At 49.8% G+C, this 16,780-nt stretch overlaps 6 protein-coding genes across 6 annotated transcripts; 3 read left to right on the top strand and 3 right to left on the bottom strand.

Moving 5' to 3' along the window:
* Nucleotides 1-1,729: 1,729 nt before the first annotated feature.
* Nucleotides 1,730-2,036, top strand: BO94DRAFT_626525 (uncharacterized protein; the record flags this gene model as incomplete). The annotated part of the gene is made up of 2 exons (XM_025617363.1): nucleotides 1,730-1,758; nucleotides 1,812-2,036. 2 exons carry the CDS (start codon nucleotides 1,730-1,732, stop codon nucleotides 2,014-2,016), a joined length of 234 nt encoding a protein of 77 aa, XP_025464802.1. The 3' UTR covers nucleotides 2,017-2,036.
* Nucleotides 2,037-2,599: 563 nt separating this feature from the next.
* On the bottom strand, nucleotides 2,600-4,284 carry BO94DRAFT_588213 (alpha/beta-hydrolase; the record flags this gene model as incomplete). The annotated part of the gene is made up of 3 exons (XM_025615871.1): nucleotides 2,600-3,313; nucleotides 3,371-3,538; nucleotides 3,601-4,284. The coding sequence occupies 3 exons, from the start codon at nucleotides 4,282-4,284 to the stop codon at nucleotides 2,600-2,602; spliced, it is 1,566 nt and encodes a 521-aa protein (XP_025464801.1).
* An 849-nt stretch (nucleotides 4,285-5,133) lies between these two features.
* Nucleotides 5,134-8,104, bottom strand: BO94DRAFT_577278 (purine and uridine phosphorylase; the record flags this gene model as incomplete). The annotated part of the gene is made up of 4 exons (XM_025615171.1): nucleotides 5,134-6,525; nucleotides 6,581-6,888; nucleotides 6,937-7,110; nucleotides 7,141-8,104. 4 exons carry the CDS (start codon nucleotides 8,102-8,104, stop codon nucleotides 5,239-5,241), a joined length of 2,733 nt encoding a protein of 910 aa, XP_025464800.1. The 3' UTR covers nucleotides 5,134-5,238.
* A 200-nt stretch (nucleotides 8,105-8,304) lies between these two features.
* Nucleotides 8,305-10,784, top strand: BO94DRAFT_558822 (SANT/Myb-like DNA-binding domain-containing protein; the record flags this gene model as incomplete). The annotated part of the gene is made up of 7 exons (XM_025614028.1): nucleotides 8,305-8,990; nucleotides 9,040-9,069; nucleotides 9,097-9,387; nucleotides 9,443-10,054; nucleotides 10,116-10,211; nucleotides 10,391-10,538; nucleotides 10,617-10,784. 7 exons carry the CDS (start codon nucleotides 8,305-8,307, stop codon nucleotides 10,782-10,784), a joined length of 2,031 nt encoding a protein of 676 aa, XP_025464799.1.
* Nucleotides 10,785-10,952: 168 nt separating this feature from the next.
* On the bottom strand, nucleotides 10,953-12,644 carry BO94DRAFT_626523 (alpha/beta hydrolase). Its single transcript, XM_025617362.1, has 2 exons — nucleotides 12,124-12,644; nucleotides 10,953-12,071 (listed from the first exon to the last, which is right to left on the bottom strand). Exons 1-2 carry the CDS (start codon nucleotides 12,525-12,527, stop codon nucleotides 11,249-11,251), a joined length of 1,227 nt encoding a protein of 408 aa, XP_025464798.1. The 5' UTR covers nucleotides 12,528-12,644; the 3' UTR covers nucleotides 10,953-11,248.
* A 1,878-nt stretch (nucleotides 12,645-14,522) lies between these two features.
* BO94DRAFT_537673 (glycoside hydrolase family 7 protein) lies at nucleotides 14,523-16,672 on the top strand. The gene is made up of 4 exons (XM_025612323.1): nucleotides 14,523-15,145; nucleotides 15,197-15,583; nucleotides 15,634-15,835; nucleotides 15,887-16,672. Exons 1-4 carry the CDS (start codon nucleotides 14,930-14,932, stop codon nucleotides 16,438-16,440), a joined length of 1,359 nt encoding a protein of 452 aa, XP_025464797.1. The 5' UTR covers nucleotides 14,523-14,929; the 3' UTR covers nucleotides 16,441-16,672.
* Nucleotides 16,673-16,780: the final 108 nt, after the last annotated feature.

The following is a 16,780-nucleotide window of genomic DNA, read 5'->3' as shown; positions in this document are numbered from 1 at the left end:
TCGCTCAGTAAAGCTGGGGATGTAAGCATGGCCGGTAGATAGGCCGTGACAAGCAGGTATGCGAGCGCATACGGATCAAGTTCGGGGACAATCAGTAATCCGGACAATGCCTGGCTAATTTGGGATTTTCTTTTTTTCTTTTCTCTTTTTCTTTTCCATTTTTCTTTTCTTTTTTTTTTTTTTTGGGCAGCAGAGCGGATGGAAAGAAAAAATACAGTCTCTTCTAATCCAGTGGAAAATGTTCTCGTGTCTGATGACGAAGCTTTGAGATTAAGGACATTGCGAATTCCTTACCTGACTGGGAGCCCTACACACTATGTAAAAGAGACATTGTCACCTGCAGTCTTCATAGTGACCGCATTGTCTGAAATGCAATAATGCCGTTGATTCCTCGGAAATTCCAAGACCGTTAGTGGATGGTGTGGTCAATCCTATCTGGATGCAGTAAGGACAAAGGAAGGTGAAAACAAAAGTAATTATCAAGATGCAGACGTGTGGGTGAGAGAAAACGAAGCCCAAAGTCCGCATCCCCTGGGGCAGTGCGTGATCGCTTGGATGGGATCGACCACGTTTTGTCCACATCGGTGAGGTCTCAGGCGATCCTTAACGGTCTGCCTTCGATCCCTTCTTACTCTGGCTGCTCCCCCCATCTCTAGTCCGAGAATGGTTGGACCTTGACTATGACATAGCGCGTGTGGGAACAGGGAGTGGGCTGGCGGCCAAAGGGGGGCGGAGGCAATGGTCTAGATTTCTGAAAACCGTTCAATCGTGGGCAGTACAGGCTGACGGGGGCGTTTCAGCCCTCAACCCCTATCCGATGACGACTGCCGTTGAACATCCGCTATGACCAGTTTAGTTTGGCGGCCTTTAGATCCAAAGTGCATACCGAATCGCCGGTTATGGTGTTTCTCGGCTCATGTGCCCGATGTAGGCCATGCTGATGATCGTTCATGGGTTCCCCAGAATGTCCTTGCTGTATCCAATGGTTCACGAACCAAACCTTGGGTCACACCTTCCACCCTAGTGCTTACCCGGACAATCATCGTCTCTAATTGCCTAAGGATTAGGGTGAATGTGACTAAATCCGTCCTCGGGTCCGTGGCATGGTTCTCGGCAAACCCTAGATCGAGGATGCGCAGCTATCCGGACTTGCAGGGCAGTCTCATCTCGATCAGTGGCTGATCTTGACTAGTAGTCCCAACCGTTCCTTGGAAAAGGCCTAGTTAGTCAGATATACACGACTCCGAAGCACAATCCCACCGAAGATCTCTATCTGCCTGTGTCACTTACTGACTTCATTTCTGGTGTTTCCCTCCCCTCTCCGGACCCTTTTTCGAATTTTCATCTTATCATTTCCGTCCTCGTCCGTGGCTGTTCAGCTTTTTTGGGTACTTCCAAGGCATCTACCTATCCTTATTCCCTGGTTTCAGTGCTCAGCAACGGTGAGGCTTGGAAGTCAGGTCCATCGAAAGGTATATAGGGACAGCATCCCTCCCACCTTTTCGTTCGAACTCACCAACAAACCAAGCTTTCGATATCCAAACCACACCACTCTCAGGACCAATCGTCCACAATATTCAAGTTGCAATCCGCACTCTAGAGACTTATACCTCTCGAACCGCACTGCCATCACAGCAAAAACGACCATCTATCACCATCCTCGAAGCTCATCTCTCGAAACATACCCTGTTATTAAGACAACGAGCACCAAAGTCCAATACTCATCATCATGTCTTCCGGAAACAAGCAGACCTCCAAGTAAGAATCATCCTTTGTATCTCAAAATTGCTGTACTCATTCTTTCCCGACAGGTCCTCCAACGGTATGGGTAGCAGTCTCAGCGCAGGAAATCTGAGCCAGGTCCCAGATGGAAGCAGCGGCAGCATGGAACGCTTTGCGCAGTCATCCCCGGCCGATGGGCCTTACTATGCTCGGGCACGGATGGGAGATCGCTCAGAGCACGTGTCACGTCTCTCGAGCCAACTCGACGCGGCAGATCAGATCCTGAAAAAATAAACCGAAGCCGAAAGGTATCAACAAAGAAAAAAAATCGAAAAGACATCACCATTATGCGAAACTATTGATGGGACTGTGGAGGTATGCTGTTGAGTGAGTTCTAGGAACGGGCAGGTGAAGATGGAAGTGAAGGCGAAGGCAAAGCCTCTGGCCAGGCAGGCGCTAGACCCACTCAGGAGCCATTGCTCCTTCCAACCATGGACAAAATTGAGGCGTTTTTTTATAGAGGGCGTATAGATGTGACATGGCAGCGCTAGACGCGCCGCCTTTTATCCTTGACAATGCAGATACCCGGTCTCCTATGTATTTTATCTAGATACTTATGTCTACCCAGCTTTTTCATATGTGAAGTAGGTCTATGAATGCCAGGAACTTACAGATCAGTGATGAGACTTGTAATTGATCACGAAAGGTTTTATGCTCCCAAGATTGGCCTTTATCCTTACCATAGAGCTTGAAAGACAACGCAGGGCAGCTTTTACTAACATGAAGCAAAGCCTTCCGTAAATCATAGCACATCTCATGAGCGGAGAGCAGGGAGTGGAGATTTGTCTACTAAGCAACACTAACATACAGAGCTCAATTATACACTGCGGTACTTGGGACAGCCAAGCCATGGATTCGAGCAGTCAGCATCACACTCGGCAATTCCTGCACCGCCAGGACTTCGCCAGTCCGGCTCAGGAAGCTTGCCATGGTGCATATATTCCCGGAGTATCTCCCTGGTGGAGTTGCTGGGTGCCGCGAATAGTGCTGTATGACCATAGGAATGCTGTTTGACCACAAGTGAATTCGGATGATGCTCGGCCATAGAAATGGCAGCAGCGAGTGGAGTCACGGGATCGAACTCGCTCGAAAGGAAAAGCAGAGGTGCATTGGGTCCAGTTTCTGTGCCTGGTGGAGGGGTTCGAAAAGGACCGTGAAATGCCCATCTGGCTCGGTAGGGCCAGCCGGCACACTGCGCATAGAAGGTTGCCCATAAAGAGCCAATTGATGGCGATTCAGCTACCATTTGTTGTATGTAACGTGCCAGTTCTTCAGCAGTTGTATTGCGAACGTCCACTCGGTCTCCGCAGATGACTGAGAAGCCAGTTTCCATGGCTGCATAATCCCAGTACTTAACTGGGTCTGAGCCCCCTATAGCATCATCACAGGGTGCATTTCGAAGAGCGGCTGGGCCTACAAGCTCCGGATTGTTGTTGACTATATCTGTGTACTGGCCTCGTGAAAGCTGGTCGAGGTCCTCTGCGACCAATGGGAAAAAGATGACCGGTGAATAGCATGGGGTCAAGTAAAGCTGTTGTAGATCTGTCAGTGTAAAAAGAGTAAAGTTATTTTCCTGAATAACTGGCACAGGGGCTTCCTTCATCATGTTGAATATCAATTGGATTGAGTTCCTGATATCATCCGGGCTGGCATACCCAAGCTTGTACAAGGCACAGGATTCTTTCGCCTCGAAGCAGGTATTATAGAAGTGATCCACAACCTTTTCGGCATCCTGAAGGAAGCCACGAGGCCAGCGCTGTGTTATCAATAGGTCAGGTCGGTAGCTGACGGCATACCTTTACGGGCCGGATGACTTACCGTGCCAGTGAATGCATAACTGTCAACCACACCATCCAATATCATCCTCTTGACTTTGTCCGGAAATAGAGATGCAAATGTGTTTCCAAGGTGTGTCCCATACGAGAACCCAAGATACTGTATTTTGGCAACAGAATCCGCCGATAACAGTTCTTGATCGCGATGAGTGTTCTGTTCTTTCCGTTCACTCTCAACCCTGTCCACTATCTCCAGCATATCTCGCGCCACTGCAGCCGTCGAAACATGCTCAGCAAAATCATGCTTTGAACTCTTGCAAAATCCCCCACACGCCCTCGCTGCAGCTAGATGCGCCTGGATTGCAGCTTGACTAGAGCCATCCAGATTGCCCATTATTCTCTTTTCCCACTTCCACGGTCCTCGTGCAAAATCCTTGCCTTCAAAGCAGTCCAGGCTGGGCGTGCTCTGCCATACTCCCCGCGGGTCGAATGAAACGAGCTCATATTTGTGATCTTCACCATCCACCAGCTGTTGTATAAATCTGCCGGCTCGAAGTACCATCTGAGTGCCGGACTGTCCAGGACCGCCAGGGTTGCTGATGAGAGTCCCCCTAAATCGAGGATCTGTTGTTGAAACGGTGGCGGGGCGTTTGATTATGGCGATTGCGACATTCCGTGGATCTGAGATATTCTTCCGGGAGAAGCAGTCGAGCGCAGTAATACCCATCGTAACAGGGATAATATTCCAGTTCGGGAGATGGTGGAACGTCGGACCAGTTGAAAAGGGGTAGAGTCTCTGAGTGAGGCTCCATGAAAGGAATGATAAACGCCTGCACTCGGCAGATGAATCAAAGAATGGAGAGTTTAGAATTAAAAATTGCGAGGCTCATCTTGCCGTTGCTGCTGCACCTTCTAAAGGTTTTTTTGCTTCGTTCATTAATGTGTCGGATAGACACCTGTGCCATACCCTGGGATGAGAGTGTCACGATAATAGTTGGCATATGTTATCTCTAGCCAATATAAGTACTGGCTCCACGTGAAAAGACCCCTGTTCATTACAAAGTTCAGTAGCTGGTCATAGATAAGAGGTTCCTGGAACGTACTATTTGATACCAAACAGAAGATAACTATAGAAAAAATATCAAATCATAGTTCTCATTATACATGAGATACCCTTCCTCCAGAGACTGTTTATGCTGATAATGGACCGGTAATATAGATTTTCTTTCTCTCCCCATTCTATAACTTAAATATGAAAGATCCCGATCTTTCACCATGAGCCTATGGATCCTACCTCCCGTAAGCCGGAGGCATCCTGCGCAGGTCATGTCATGTATGACGCCTACGCCTATATAAAGGGGCTTGGGCCCGATGTTTAGCTTCGAATCATGATAGCTTGAACACCACCGTTTCTCTCAAGTGTCTCTGAGTCCAGAGTATCCCAGAATGTTGGTAACCATACGAACCACTAGGGACAGGACTTTTATGTGAAGCTTTGTCCTAGGTTCTTCAACTTTCGCGGTTCGACTCCTACGTATTAAATGGAGAAACATGGCTATCACTACAGCATTATTCACTGATTTTAATATACAAACATGTGCAATGCTTTCAGACACATTGAAGACAGGGCTAAGAACAACGAAGGCTGAGGGAAAATCGATAGACACTACATCGGATCATGTTACGGGTCATCAGGTTGCAATTCCTGAAAAACCTTCTCCAGGTTTTCAAGGCCCCCAATAACATCATGGAAGAAGGCTTCCTGAAGAGCAGGACTCGTGAAGTCGCTGTCATGTCCAAAATCGCAGTGCAGGCATTTTTTGATAATCATCCTGAAACTTTTGCTCACCTTGCGACAGCTATAGTCTACTAACCTGTGCGCTGTGAAATAATCTGCAAACCCCGGTGTCTCTCCTTTCATGAGGTCGACCGGCTGTTGGAGATTTCTGAGGGGAGCTTGGTATGCAAGTTCGAGGAGCATGACACCTAGTCCGAAGAGAACCGGATTACGGATGATATGCTGGTACTCGGACGGTTGGGACTGGGATTGCATCGAAGAGTTTGATGCTCGAATAGAGGTGGACATATATGGTAGGATGTTTTGTGGCTGCTGGAGCAAGGAATCGGGAGCCCCGAAGAATTGAACGTCGTCGCTGCGCCATGCTTTTCTGAGCCATGGGGTAGCATGGTAATAGAGAACAGCGGTGGCAAGATATCTGGCTAGTCGGACACACTCATACAGACCCATCCCTTTAGTAGGGTCGGCCCCTGATAGTGTTATCAGCTTGGAAAGTGACATAGACATAGTTGTTTGGTTGGTCTGATTGCCCATATATGCCAAATGTTGATAGATTTGGTTGCCACCAAGTAACCCAATGCAATCATTACATTCTCGCTGTTGTAAGGACCTCTCGACCACGGTGCAGAAATTCCGCTGTAGATAAAGATTTGGAATTCCAGTGATAGGTTCTTCGGGGCACCGTGACTGTAGGGGCTCGGACAAAAGCGTGGGTAAAAGCTGGAACTGTACACGTTTACTGCATGCTTGTGCCTCCTGAAGTTGCCTTGGTCGTTTGAGAGAGGAGGGCCCCCGGGAGACTGATGTGAGCACTGTTTGAGGACTCGGCTCGAAAGTTTTTATGGTTGATTCCACGTCAATCCAGACTGCCTCCCCGGGTGCCATGGGATTCCGAACAAACGCCACGTTAAATCGCGCCCGGGTTAATGTCCCATCGAGGTCTGGTCGCAGAGATATATGCACATCGTGAACAGTGTGTGCATTACAAGCTGTTCCTAAAACATCGTAGAGGTTGCAGGCAACTTGCTGAACAATACGGAAATGCTGGAATTCACGGCGACATCCAGGGTTCCTGGCTACTTTTGACTCTTTAGATAGTCGAGACTGCTTTGGTTGGGGAGTCAAAGACGTAAAGACCTGAACTAGGGAAATTAGATCTTCTACGGTGTCCTGAGTATAGGCTGGATTAGTAGGAAGGGGTCGAGATTGTCTATAGGTGTCTCACCTTGAGTGTATCTGCGACACTCCTTGGCTGCACTTTTGCCTTGGTAGCAACAGGAAGACGCCTTGTAGCGTCTTCAATCTCTTCCAGCTTTGTTCGAATTGCTATAGTAACTTCTAGGAGAACCTTGCTCGACAAATCGGGGGAATGGTTGAGAGGACCCGATGACGGCATGATTTCCACATTGCTTGAGAAGATGACGCGCTGGGTTTTCAGTGTGCTCTTGAGATCAACGTCTCGAGGCAGATACTTTCGGTGTTTTCTGAAACCGGTGAGTGCAGCCTTGAAGTTCCTATCGATTGTCGGCAGAACTATGATGATTAGGTTCAAGCTGAATGGTTTAGAAGGGCAAGAATTACCTCGCGATAAGTCACCATCGCCGATATCATAATTCTTCTGTGAATTGTATCCTTCATCCTGATAGGTTGATTGAGAGGATGCTGCTTGGGAAAGAGTAGTATCGAGGTGACAGCAAGAGCCTGTCCGCAGGGTGTCCGTAGGCTGTTCGTCCCTTCTTTCATTGCGATCAATAGCTGCCCACTGTTAGAGCAGCGACTTCATACACGCAGCAGCTGTTCCAGCTGTGTACTTCTGCCATACTTTATCATTGTGACTATCAGCATAGTCACAAACTCCCTTTACCACAATACATGGCAGATTGTTACAAATTCCTGCACCCTCCATCTCAAATGCGATCACATTCTCTTCAGCGGCAATCTTGTCTCGGTCCACGCCAGATTTCATGACCGTGTCTCCTGAAGCTATTCGCCCGAAGTGAATATCGATGCCATTCGGAGATGGACGCGAACGAACAACCAATCTCCTCGTGTCACATTTCAACTCTTCACATAAGGTCTCCTGGGCTTGTTTGCAAAGCTCGTTCTTCTTGCACTTCCAACACCTCGCGGCGTTGTGATGCTTATGATGGTAGGTTGGCTTGAAAAGTCTGTCTAGCCTTCTCGCAGGGCAGCGATAGTCGCCAGTCCTGTCTTGTAGGGTAGTGAGATGGCGGTGAGTTTGGTTTAGTAAGTGTTCACGACCCTTTTGACCTTTCAACTTATGCAAGAAGGCCCGTATTTCGAGGTTCACAGGAGAATTAGTTAATGCCTCCTTGCGATAGAACCCCCCCGGTAACCTCCTGCCTAGATCGTATATCACGATCTCATCACTGATTACTATGTCACCAAGAAATATCCCCTTCTCAGTTCCACCTGGAACCCCACCGCAAATCCCAACAAGCAGGGCAAGTCGGATACCCTGGAAGCTGGACCGGAAGCTTGCTGCGACGCTTGCTGCATAACCTTTTCCGATACCAGGCATATATGCCAGCACGACATTATGATTGCCGATTACCCCAGTTCGATACGTGTTTTGGTCTCCTGGCGCCTTTCCGTATTGATCGCCAGCGTCATCCCAGAAATGGTCGAAGAGTGCCTCTGCAGCGTCAGCTTCCAACTGCAGCGCGCAGATAATCGCGACATCGAAGTCCCTCCGGTCCTTTGGTGGCAATAAAACTGCCATGGCCATAAGTGTCTGTCAGCGGAATAACATGGTAGGTTGATGGAAACCGGGGGGGTTCTCGTTGAGGTTTCTTCGCGGGTTGAATGTAGAATGTAGAATGGGGCGGAGTCAGCCTCGCCACGGCAATTCGGCCTCGCTTCACCAACCTCCCAATCCGAGCCCTTCCTGACACTCGGAATGACTTGCCGTCCATCGCCGAGAGCATAATGAAGACAAGAAAGGAATCAACGAAGTTGCTCACTGACTGGGTCATTTCCAGAATTGATCACAGCATTCAAGATCCGAACGTCGGCTTTGTCGAAACACTCTACCACACATGCTCAACCGCCCTCAGCCATCTATGGAAGTGTCAATTTCGATTTATACCGTATGGCCCGCGCAAGAACACCTTGAAGAAGGATGTAGCGAATCTTCGGCTATGGAGAGAAAACTTCCCTTCCGGTTGTCTCGATACCATTCTGGAACAATCAGGGCCCCTGAAAACGAACGTGGTCGAAAATATGGAGCGGATTGGCACCATTTTGATGCCTTATTTTGCAACTTGCGACGGAATGACAACCAGTGCAGAGAGCGAGAGCAACTCTACACAGGATCTTATACAGGAACTTGGTGCCCAATTAGAGAAGGCAGCAATAATGCTTTCGGCAGAAGACAGGTCTAGCTCATCTTCGGATGACGATGCATCCGACGATTCATTCTCAACCAGCGAAAGCGAGCAGAATCGCTATGGACGCCTCCACTGCTATGTCAACTGCTTGATGGATGTCGCACCAGTGATTGAGAGACATCTGTCATATTTGCAGCATAGAGTGGAACCACCCTCTACTCATATCGAGAATGTGTTTAGTTTATCTCAGAGTGCGCAGCCATTTGCTATGCGCATCAGAGACCGGTTGGCGTCCCCCAGAGTGATTATTGTCCTAATCTAATGGTCGGAACAGATTTACTAATGCACCAACTTTTCTGGTGGAGTGACTAGCAGAGGCCAACTGGGAAAGGTCTATACGCATCAGAACGCACGAAGAAGCTCCTTCTGAAGAGGACCACCCCGCGAATCTTGACACTCAGACCTTGTTCAAGCCCTACTCCCTGTTCCATGACTCTGGTCTGGGAATATTTGTTCCTACAAGGTCGCAGTATGCGGCCTCTCATACATCTTTTCTCTCAATTACCGGGGAAGAGGCTCACGGTCGCCCTCGGGTTCCTCCTCTACCACGGGAGGGCGGACTCCATTTTCAATGCGACTATTGTCGAAAGACTATCTCTATACGAAACCGAATTGAGTGGAAGTACGTATTTGAGTGCGCATGGTAAGGTAGAGCTCAACCGTAACTGACTGAGTAGGATGCATGTTTTCAAAGACCTACAGTCGTATCTCTGCACACATGCCGAATGCAAAGACGCACTAAAGACATTCCGAAGCCGTAAGCTATGGGCGGACCATGAACTCAATGAACACTTTACTCAAGCGCAGTGGCGCTGTTTCACGTGCAATATCACCACCGTCAGCCAACAGCTGCTGGTCGACCATTGGATTAGAAGCCACAACATCACACTGGCTGGGCACCGTTTGAGAGCAGCAATCTCCGAATCTAAAGAGCCTGTCTTAAAGCCAGACTTCAAGGATCATGAATGTGCATTATACTCGCAGGCTGGTTGGCAAACGATGAAATCGTACGCAACTCACGTAGGACAACACCTGGAGGAAATATCACTGGCATGCCTTCCGAGAGGCGAAAGTGATAGTAGCGACAATGACTCAAATACGGACACCTCAGGCAGCTCAAAAAAGACTGGGCTACACCATCCCTATAACGTGGACAGTCATGAAGCCGACACGAATCCTGGGGGTGGAGATAATCAAGCTAGACAGTCTCCGGGTGCCCCATCCACAGTCATCGATAGTACGATTCATACATCGACGCAGCACCTCTCTGGGGAAAAAAGCATTGAGGCGTATGCGCAGAATTTAGCTCTTGCGCATGGAGGCCTTAAAGGTGAGCCATCGAACTCTCAGACGGCTCGGTCTACAATACTACAGGAAGGGCCTCATACCCCTGACGACAGTCAGGTCACAGACAACTATAGCAAGGAGAGGCCCTATGTCTGCTGGGTTCCTGGCTGCGAACGTGCCTTCTCGCGCAAGGGCAACCTGAACAGCCACTACAAGACCCATAACAAGCGGGGCGGACGTAACCGCTATGTTGCGACACTCGACGAGACCTCCATAGAATACAATCCCAACTATCGTGGACAGCTGACACCGGATGGGCGCCCTCTCCATGACTCTAGAGCATCGACTATACCTGTTCATGAACGATCACAGTATTCCAGCTACTGGTCAATTGCTGAACAACGCGATTTTCCTATGCTGTTGTCCCATTTCGGACGGGACTTCGAAGGCATATCTAACTATATGAGGACTAAAACCCCAGTCATGGTAAGATCCTTTGCTTCTAGATTTCCTTCTCCATCTCATTATTTTGGGATTGTCCGTCTGACATTGCGGATGTTATAGATCCAGAATTACTTCCAACGGAGGGTCGACTCTGGCAATAAAGACTTCGAAGGAATCGTCGCAGAGGCAGAAGCTAAGAAGGCACGCGGTGAGCCAACAGGCCCGCTTCCAGTTCCCAATGCGGCACTTCAGCCGCAACCCAATATGAAGCAGAATTCTCAGGGATGACGCGCCATCGACCACTTGATGATCGCTAGTCTGAATCATCAAACATTGATACATGTAGATACTCATCTACTTCAAGTCTACTATGAATGTCTTTGGGGAAAGTCTCGAGTCCGTCACTTTCAACACGTTCTGTTTCCATGGCACAAGGATCAGAATGCAGCATGTGATAATTAATACTCTAAGCATCTCACGACTTACCAACTCGACTAAAATCCATGGATAGGTGCTAGTCAGTCCTTTCATGTCAGTAACTATAACTGAGTAGTCTATCAAGTGATCTATACTGTAATAACCTGGACCAACAGAGCTCCTTATAAAAATAAGAAGCGTCAACCCAGTAAAGCGAAAATTCGTAAACAAAAGTCCACCCAGCCCGTATATAATCAGTTAAATGCCACAAAACAGGTGTAGTAAAATGTCGCAAGATTAGAAAAGAAAAAGACGTATATCTCTATGTCAGTCCATCAAGCCAGAAATTCCATCACGTATTGTGCCACTTCCTCGTATTTGGTACTCGGAAATTCATGGCCCGCATCAAAGAATCGGAAGCTTGCATGTCCTTGGAGTGCTGCTGTGGCATCAGGGACAACCTCGTCTTTGATGATGACGGCATCGTTGTTCCCACACATGATAAGAACCTTGTCACTCGGCAGACCATTCGTACGCTGTTCGTCGAGCGAAAGGTCCTTCTGTCCGGAGAGGTATCGTCCAAGACGTTCCCAGGTATCCCGTTGCCGCTGCTGCAGGATCGGTCCATGTCGCATACTGGACATGAAAGCATGCACGAAGCCAGCATGTTCACCTACTTGCCATTTCACAGCATTAGGAACATTGACGTGGGGGTATGTCCGGGACAACCGTTGGACTTCAGCCGCACCCTGTGTGGGTAATTCCTCGGCGAGCGCATCCTCGGCACTGATCGTCTTAGACTTGGGCTTCGGACTAGTCAGCGGACCGGCGCGGAGACGACGTCCAACCAGGAAGCCGAGCACACGTTCTGGAACGAGGCCACGAGAATAGAGAAGCCGCGACTGAAAGCTGATCTGGGAGTCACGGATCAAGCCTGCTGGTGCAAGCAGTACTAGCGAAGAGAGTAACTGAGGGAAGTATGATGCGAACGAGGCAGCTATACCACCGCCTAGGGAGTAGCCCACCAGGCAGAAACGATCTGAACCGGCTCCAGTCCACGAAAGAGCAGATGAGCTCAAAGCAAGCAGGATCTGAGTCGTAAACAGTCTGTCGTCTTGGGGAATGTCGGATGGGCAGTCAGAGTAGCCTCTGCCGAACCTAACCATGCCTGTCAGTCATTGGGTCTCTTTAGTGTAGCCGCGTTACCTACAGGTCGAACAACATGACTCTACAGCCCCGGTCAGCCAAGGCATGGGCCAATCCGCCCAGTGCGATACAGGGAGTTGTAATCCCGTGAACCAAAAGGATCTTAGGTCCGTCCTCCGGCCCCCATTCGTATACGCGCATAGAGCCATACGGAGTTGAGACGTCCCGGGCTCCCGGGAGGACGTCCGTCGGCAGAGGATGCTCGCGGCTCACTGCATCGGACACGGACAGGATATTCTTGCGCGGGGAATCAAGTACCGTTGTCTCCAGCTGTGGGTCCGAAAGTAGTGAGCGGAATAAGAGGCCCAGAGTGAAGGAGGCCCCGGTCACGGCCAGCAGGGGAAGCTGGGTTCGGGTGTTGCCCAACGAATCGGACAGGGTCTCGATGGTCTGGCTGTACCAGGCCATGTCTATGGTCTATATGAGGTGTTTATTGTATGATTGTAAACTACAGGGGAGAGACGAAACGAGGGAATGATGCCCACCAGTTTATACTGCGGAACAGGACAAAAGAGCGATGGGAAGTGAGAGTGAGTCGGTGAGGTTGGCGGGTGGCCAGTTTTGGGCAAGGCCGGAGATAAGCGATAAGCGATGGTCAGGCGATAAGGACCTGCCGAGGCTGTTCTTTTCTCCCCGCCTCACTCACCTTCACTCTGTGACTCTCGATTGGTGTGCTGGATTACTGCTCAGCTGACATTCACTGAAATGCTTTGATGATCATATTCATAATTCTCAGAATAAATTCTTGCCAGAGAGGATTTTTACGATCATCCATTCGAACAAGATGCTCAGAATGAGCATCGCCGAAACATATATCTGTACTCTTATTAAGTATTGACAATTAACACATCGAAGCACTGAGCGTGGGTCGATTGGCTCTTGATATTTTAATACTAGCAAAACACTCCTATCACTGACTTGATCTATACAGATCATCGTGCAGGTTTCTCACTACCTACAAAATTAATGGGTAATAACATATCCAATAGCCGAACAGACATCGCAAGCGAAATTGGCAACAACCGACCTTGATAATGACAAGACCCACAGGAGAAACAGTACAAGCCATCAAGAAGTAACATGGCGCTCAACTAAAAGCCGATTGTACAGGGTACAATGTAGCTAGAGGGTATCTTGCCAAAACTCGCACACAGAGCCTCTCAAGGTCCCCTCATTGCGAGTCCAAAGACTTCCAGGTTGGCAGGAATGGCCCCCACCTGCATGCGGAAGAAAGACATTGTTCAAATGAAAAGAATCCCCACTGGTTGTGATTAATGCAGTCTCTATGATAACCGAAGGAAGCAAGGAATTGTCATGGCAGTGAGGTCTTGGCATCTACGCCATGTACATCGCGGAGATTCGCTCCGCGCCTTCTTCGCGGCCCATCCGGCTAAATGGCAGCCGTTAAACTGCACGCCTCCTGAAATAATTGGGAAGCGATCTGCAAGGTACAGCGCCATATCGTGGCTGCTGCCGGCATTGTCGGATGTCCGTGTCTATCCTAAACTGGATCAACTGACAGGTGTCATGATTCAGCATCATCCGGAAGGGTCACGGAGCCAGGGAGATGAAGGGATGACAGCGCTTCGAGAAAGACCTGGACTGCGAGAAAACAGGAGACGGCATTTTACACCATAACCAATTGCGGTGAAACATTACTGTGTCGGAGATGCTAACCGCCCCGTCTAGCCCGGCAAGGCGGGCCTTGACGCAAGCAAAACCGAAACATTTCCCGGTTTAGAATTAAATGAGTCCATCCGAGTAGACCAACTCCCGTTGAGTGAATTCAGTGTCTGCCTAGTCTGCTGCATACATGTGGATAAGTCCATCACCTGCTGAGCTGTGATTGATGGGATGTTCCTCCCCGCATTCCGACGATCGACAAGCCTAGCGGAGGACCCTAGAAATTAATCAATCCTTCATCAGGGGCTGAGATGATTCGAAGACTGGCTGACGCCCAATCAACGCCAATACTGCCACCTCGTCATTAATGCAGCGGTTAGATGCGACACCGTTACCCTCATCTTTCCCAAACCAGACTACGGCGGCCCTTGATCGGGCCGGCTCGCAGTCCCTACCAGATCGAACATATCATTTCGATGTATTCAAAGTATCGGAGATGATGACGGCCTCGGGACGGGAAGGCTATCGCACGATTACCGCCACCTGCTACTTCTGTCTCATAGTGCTCTACTACTATGGCCCTTCCCGATCTGGTTTCCAGGATTTCAACGAAAAGTCCAGGAGACCACCAGTCTTTTCAGGCCAACACTACGCTGCTTTGGGAAAGGGATTTCTCACTCCATGCAAGGCCCGCGCCAATGCTACGCACAGCAGAGGCAGCTTTTGAGGGGCCGATCCAAACGCATATGATTGCAATTGACAGAAACAGCTCGGAGGACTCTCCGTGGATTCCATGGCACTTTATGGACCAATTACACACAGCTATAGACGAGCAGCCTGATATCTTCGATCCTGGTGGAAGAGATCGGGGTCCACTTCCAGGCACATCTCAACACGCATAGTCCTCTTTCTGCGACATTGGTACTCCAACATCGCGCATCCTTCATTTCACGGAGCTGAAGCGCTTAGCCAATTCGAAACAGGCAATCGATGGATGGCGGTCCGCTGCACCGGCAGAATGAGAGGAATCCTATTCTCCCGGATTCACGATGGTATGAGTCCAAATGCTAGCCCGAAAACATATAAGTAGACCAAACTTCCCACTGGACAGCTTGGACAACACATCTGCCGGACAGACAACAACCTCACTAAGAAAGCACCATACTGAAATCTCAAAGACCATCACAATGCATCAAAGTGCCCTTCTCTTCTCAGCCCTGCTGACGGCTGTTCGCGCCCAGCAGGCGGGAACTCTTACGGAAGAAACCCACCCTCCCTTGACCTGGCAGAAATGCGATTCTGATGGCACCTGCACCGAGCAGAGTGCTTCTGTTGTCATTGACTCGAACTGGCGCTGGACCCATTCGGTCGATGGCAGCACCAACTGCTACACTGGTAACACCGTGAGTTTGTCTCAGACTGCTACAAGATATGTTGGCTGACGTGCCCCACAGTGGGATGCAACTCTCTGCCCCGATGATGTTACCTGTGCTACCAACTGCGCTCTGGACGGAGCGGACTATGAGTCCACCTATGGTGTTACCACCAACGGTGATTCCTTGACGCTTCAGTTCGTCACCGGATCCAATGTCGGTTCGCGTCTGTATCTTATGGACACTGAGGACAAGGGCTACCAGACATTCAACTTGTTGGATGCCGAGTTCACCTTTGATGTCGATGTTTCCAACCTCCCTTGTGGCTTGAACGGCGCGTTGTACTTCACTGGCATGGATGCCGACGGTGGCACCGGAAGGTATCCTGCGAACAAGGCCGGAGCTAAGTACGGAACGGGATACTGTGACTCCCAATGCCCCCGAGACCTCAAGTTCATTGACGGACAAGTATGAAGATCTTCCAACGCCTTTGAACTAAGATGCTAACCATGCAACAGGCTAACGTCGATGGCTGGGAGCCTTCGAGCAACAATGCGAACACCGGTGTCGGCAACCACGGTTCTTGCTGCCCTGAGATGGATATCTGGGAAGCAAACAAGATCTCGACTGCGGTGACCCCCCACCCCTGTGACAGCGTCAACCAGACCATGTGTGAGGGAGACAACTGCGGTGGAACTTACTCTTCGGATCGCTATGGAGGTACGGATACCCAAAAGGACCGAACCTAGGCACTGGCTAACTCAGTTACAGGAACCTGTGACCCTGATGGCTGTGACTTCAACCCATACCGCATGGGCAACACGACGTTCTATGGCCCCGGTAAGACCATCGACACCTCATCCAAGATGACGGTCGTGACCCAATTCATCACTGGAAGCTCCAACTCCCTCACCGAGATTAAGCGTTACTACGTGCAGGATGGCACGGTCGTGGCCAACGCCGCGTCTGACATCACTGGAGTCAGTGGAAACTCGATCACCTCGGACTTCTGCACCGCCCAGAAGAAGGCCTTCGGGGACACGGACGAATTTGCTGCGCACGGTGGCCTTTCCGGAATGGGAGACGCACTGTCGTCCATGGTTCTTATCTTGAGTTTGTGGGATGATTACTATGCCAGCATGGAGTGGCTGGACAGCAACTATCCTGAGAACGAGACCTCGACCACCGCGGGAGTTGCACGCGGAACATGCGACTCGAGCTCTGGCGTACCAAAAACCGTCGAGGCGGACTACCCCAGTTCTTCGGTGACCTTCTCCAACATTAAGTTCGGCCCCATTAACTCGACCTTCAGCGCGAGCGCTTAGATGTAGGTCCAATGTTGGTAGCTTGACATATCGGGCAGGTTCCTGAAGGGGATGGATGTACATAGTCCGAAAAGTGGCACTGATCTCGTGAATCGGGCTGTCATTTCATTCGTTGCAGTTTGATGGATGCAAGATCCGTCTTTGTTTCTCGTGCTTCTGGTTTAAGTTGTCTGCTATTCAATTTACCTTCGTTTCTCACGTGTGTTGCGTTTGAGTCCACCTATTTAAGACGGTTCGTTTGCATATCCCGAGCCAAGACCCTCCGTAAATACCGAACCGGAAGATCGGTCGGCCCGACCCCTCCGAGACTGACCGGCTCCGCCTGAAGCTGCAAGCTCCG

The sequence above is a fragment of the Aspergillus sclerotioniger genome (genome assembly GCF_003184525.1).
Source record: "Aspergillus sclerotioniger CBS 115572 chromosome Unknown BO94scaffold_24, whole genome shotgun sequence".
NCBI lineage: Eukaryota > Fungi > Ascomycota > Eurotiomycetes > Eurotiales > Aspergillaceae > Aspergillus > Aspergillus sclerotioniger.
The sequence above is the reverse complement of the archived record's forward strand: the minus strand, read 5'-3'. Positions and strand labels throughout refer to the sequence as shown.

Bases quoted from the DNA above. Each gene is read 5' to 3' on its own strand.
- BO94DRAFT_626523 (XM_025617362.1), bottom strand. From the start codon at position 12,527: ATGGCCTGGTACAGCCAGACCATCGAGACCCTGTCCGATTCGTTGGGC. The intron at 12,072-12,123 runs GTAGGTAACGCG...AGGCATGGTTAG, and splicing joins AGAGTCATGTTGTTCGACCT to GTTCGGCAGAGGCTACTCTG.
- BO94DRAFT_537673 (XM_025612323.1), top strand. From the start codon at position 14,930: ATGCATCAAAGTGCCCTTCTCTTCTCAGCCCTGCTGACGGCTGTTCGC. The intron at 15,146-15,196 runs GTGAGTTTGTCT...CGTGCCCCACAG, and splicing joins ACTGCTACACTGGTAACACC to TGGGATGCAACTCTCTGCCC. The intron at 15,836-15,886 runs GTACGGATACCC...ACTCAGTTACAG, and splicing joins CTCTTCGGATCGCTATGGAG to GAACCTGTGACCCTGATGGC.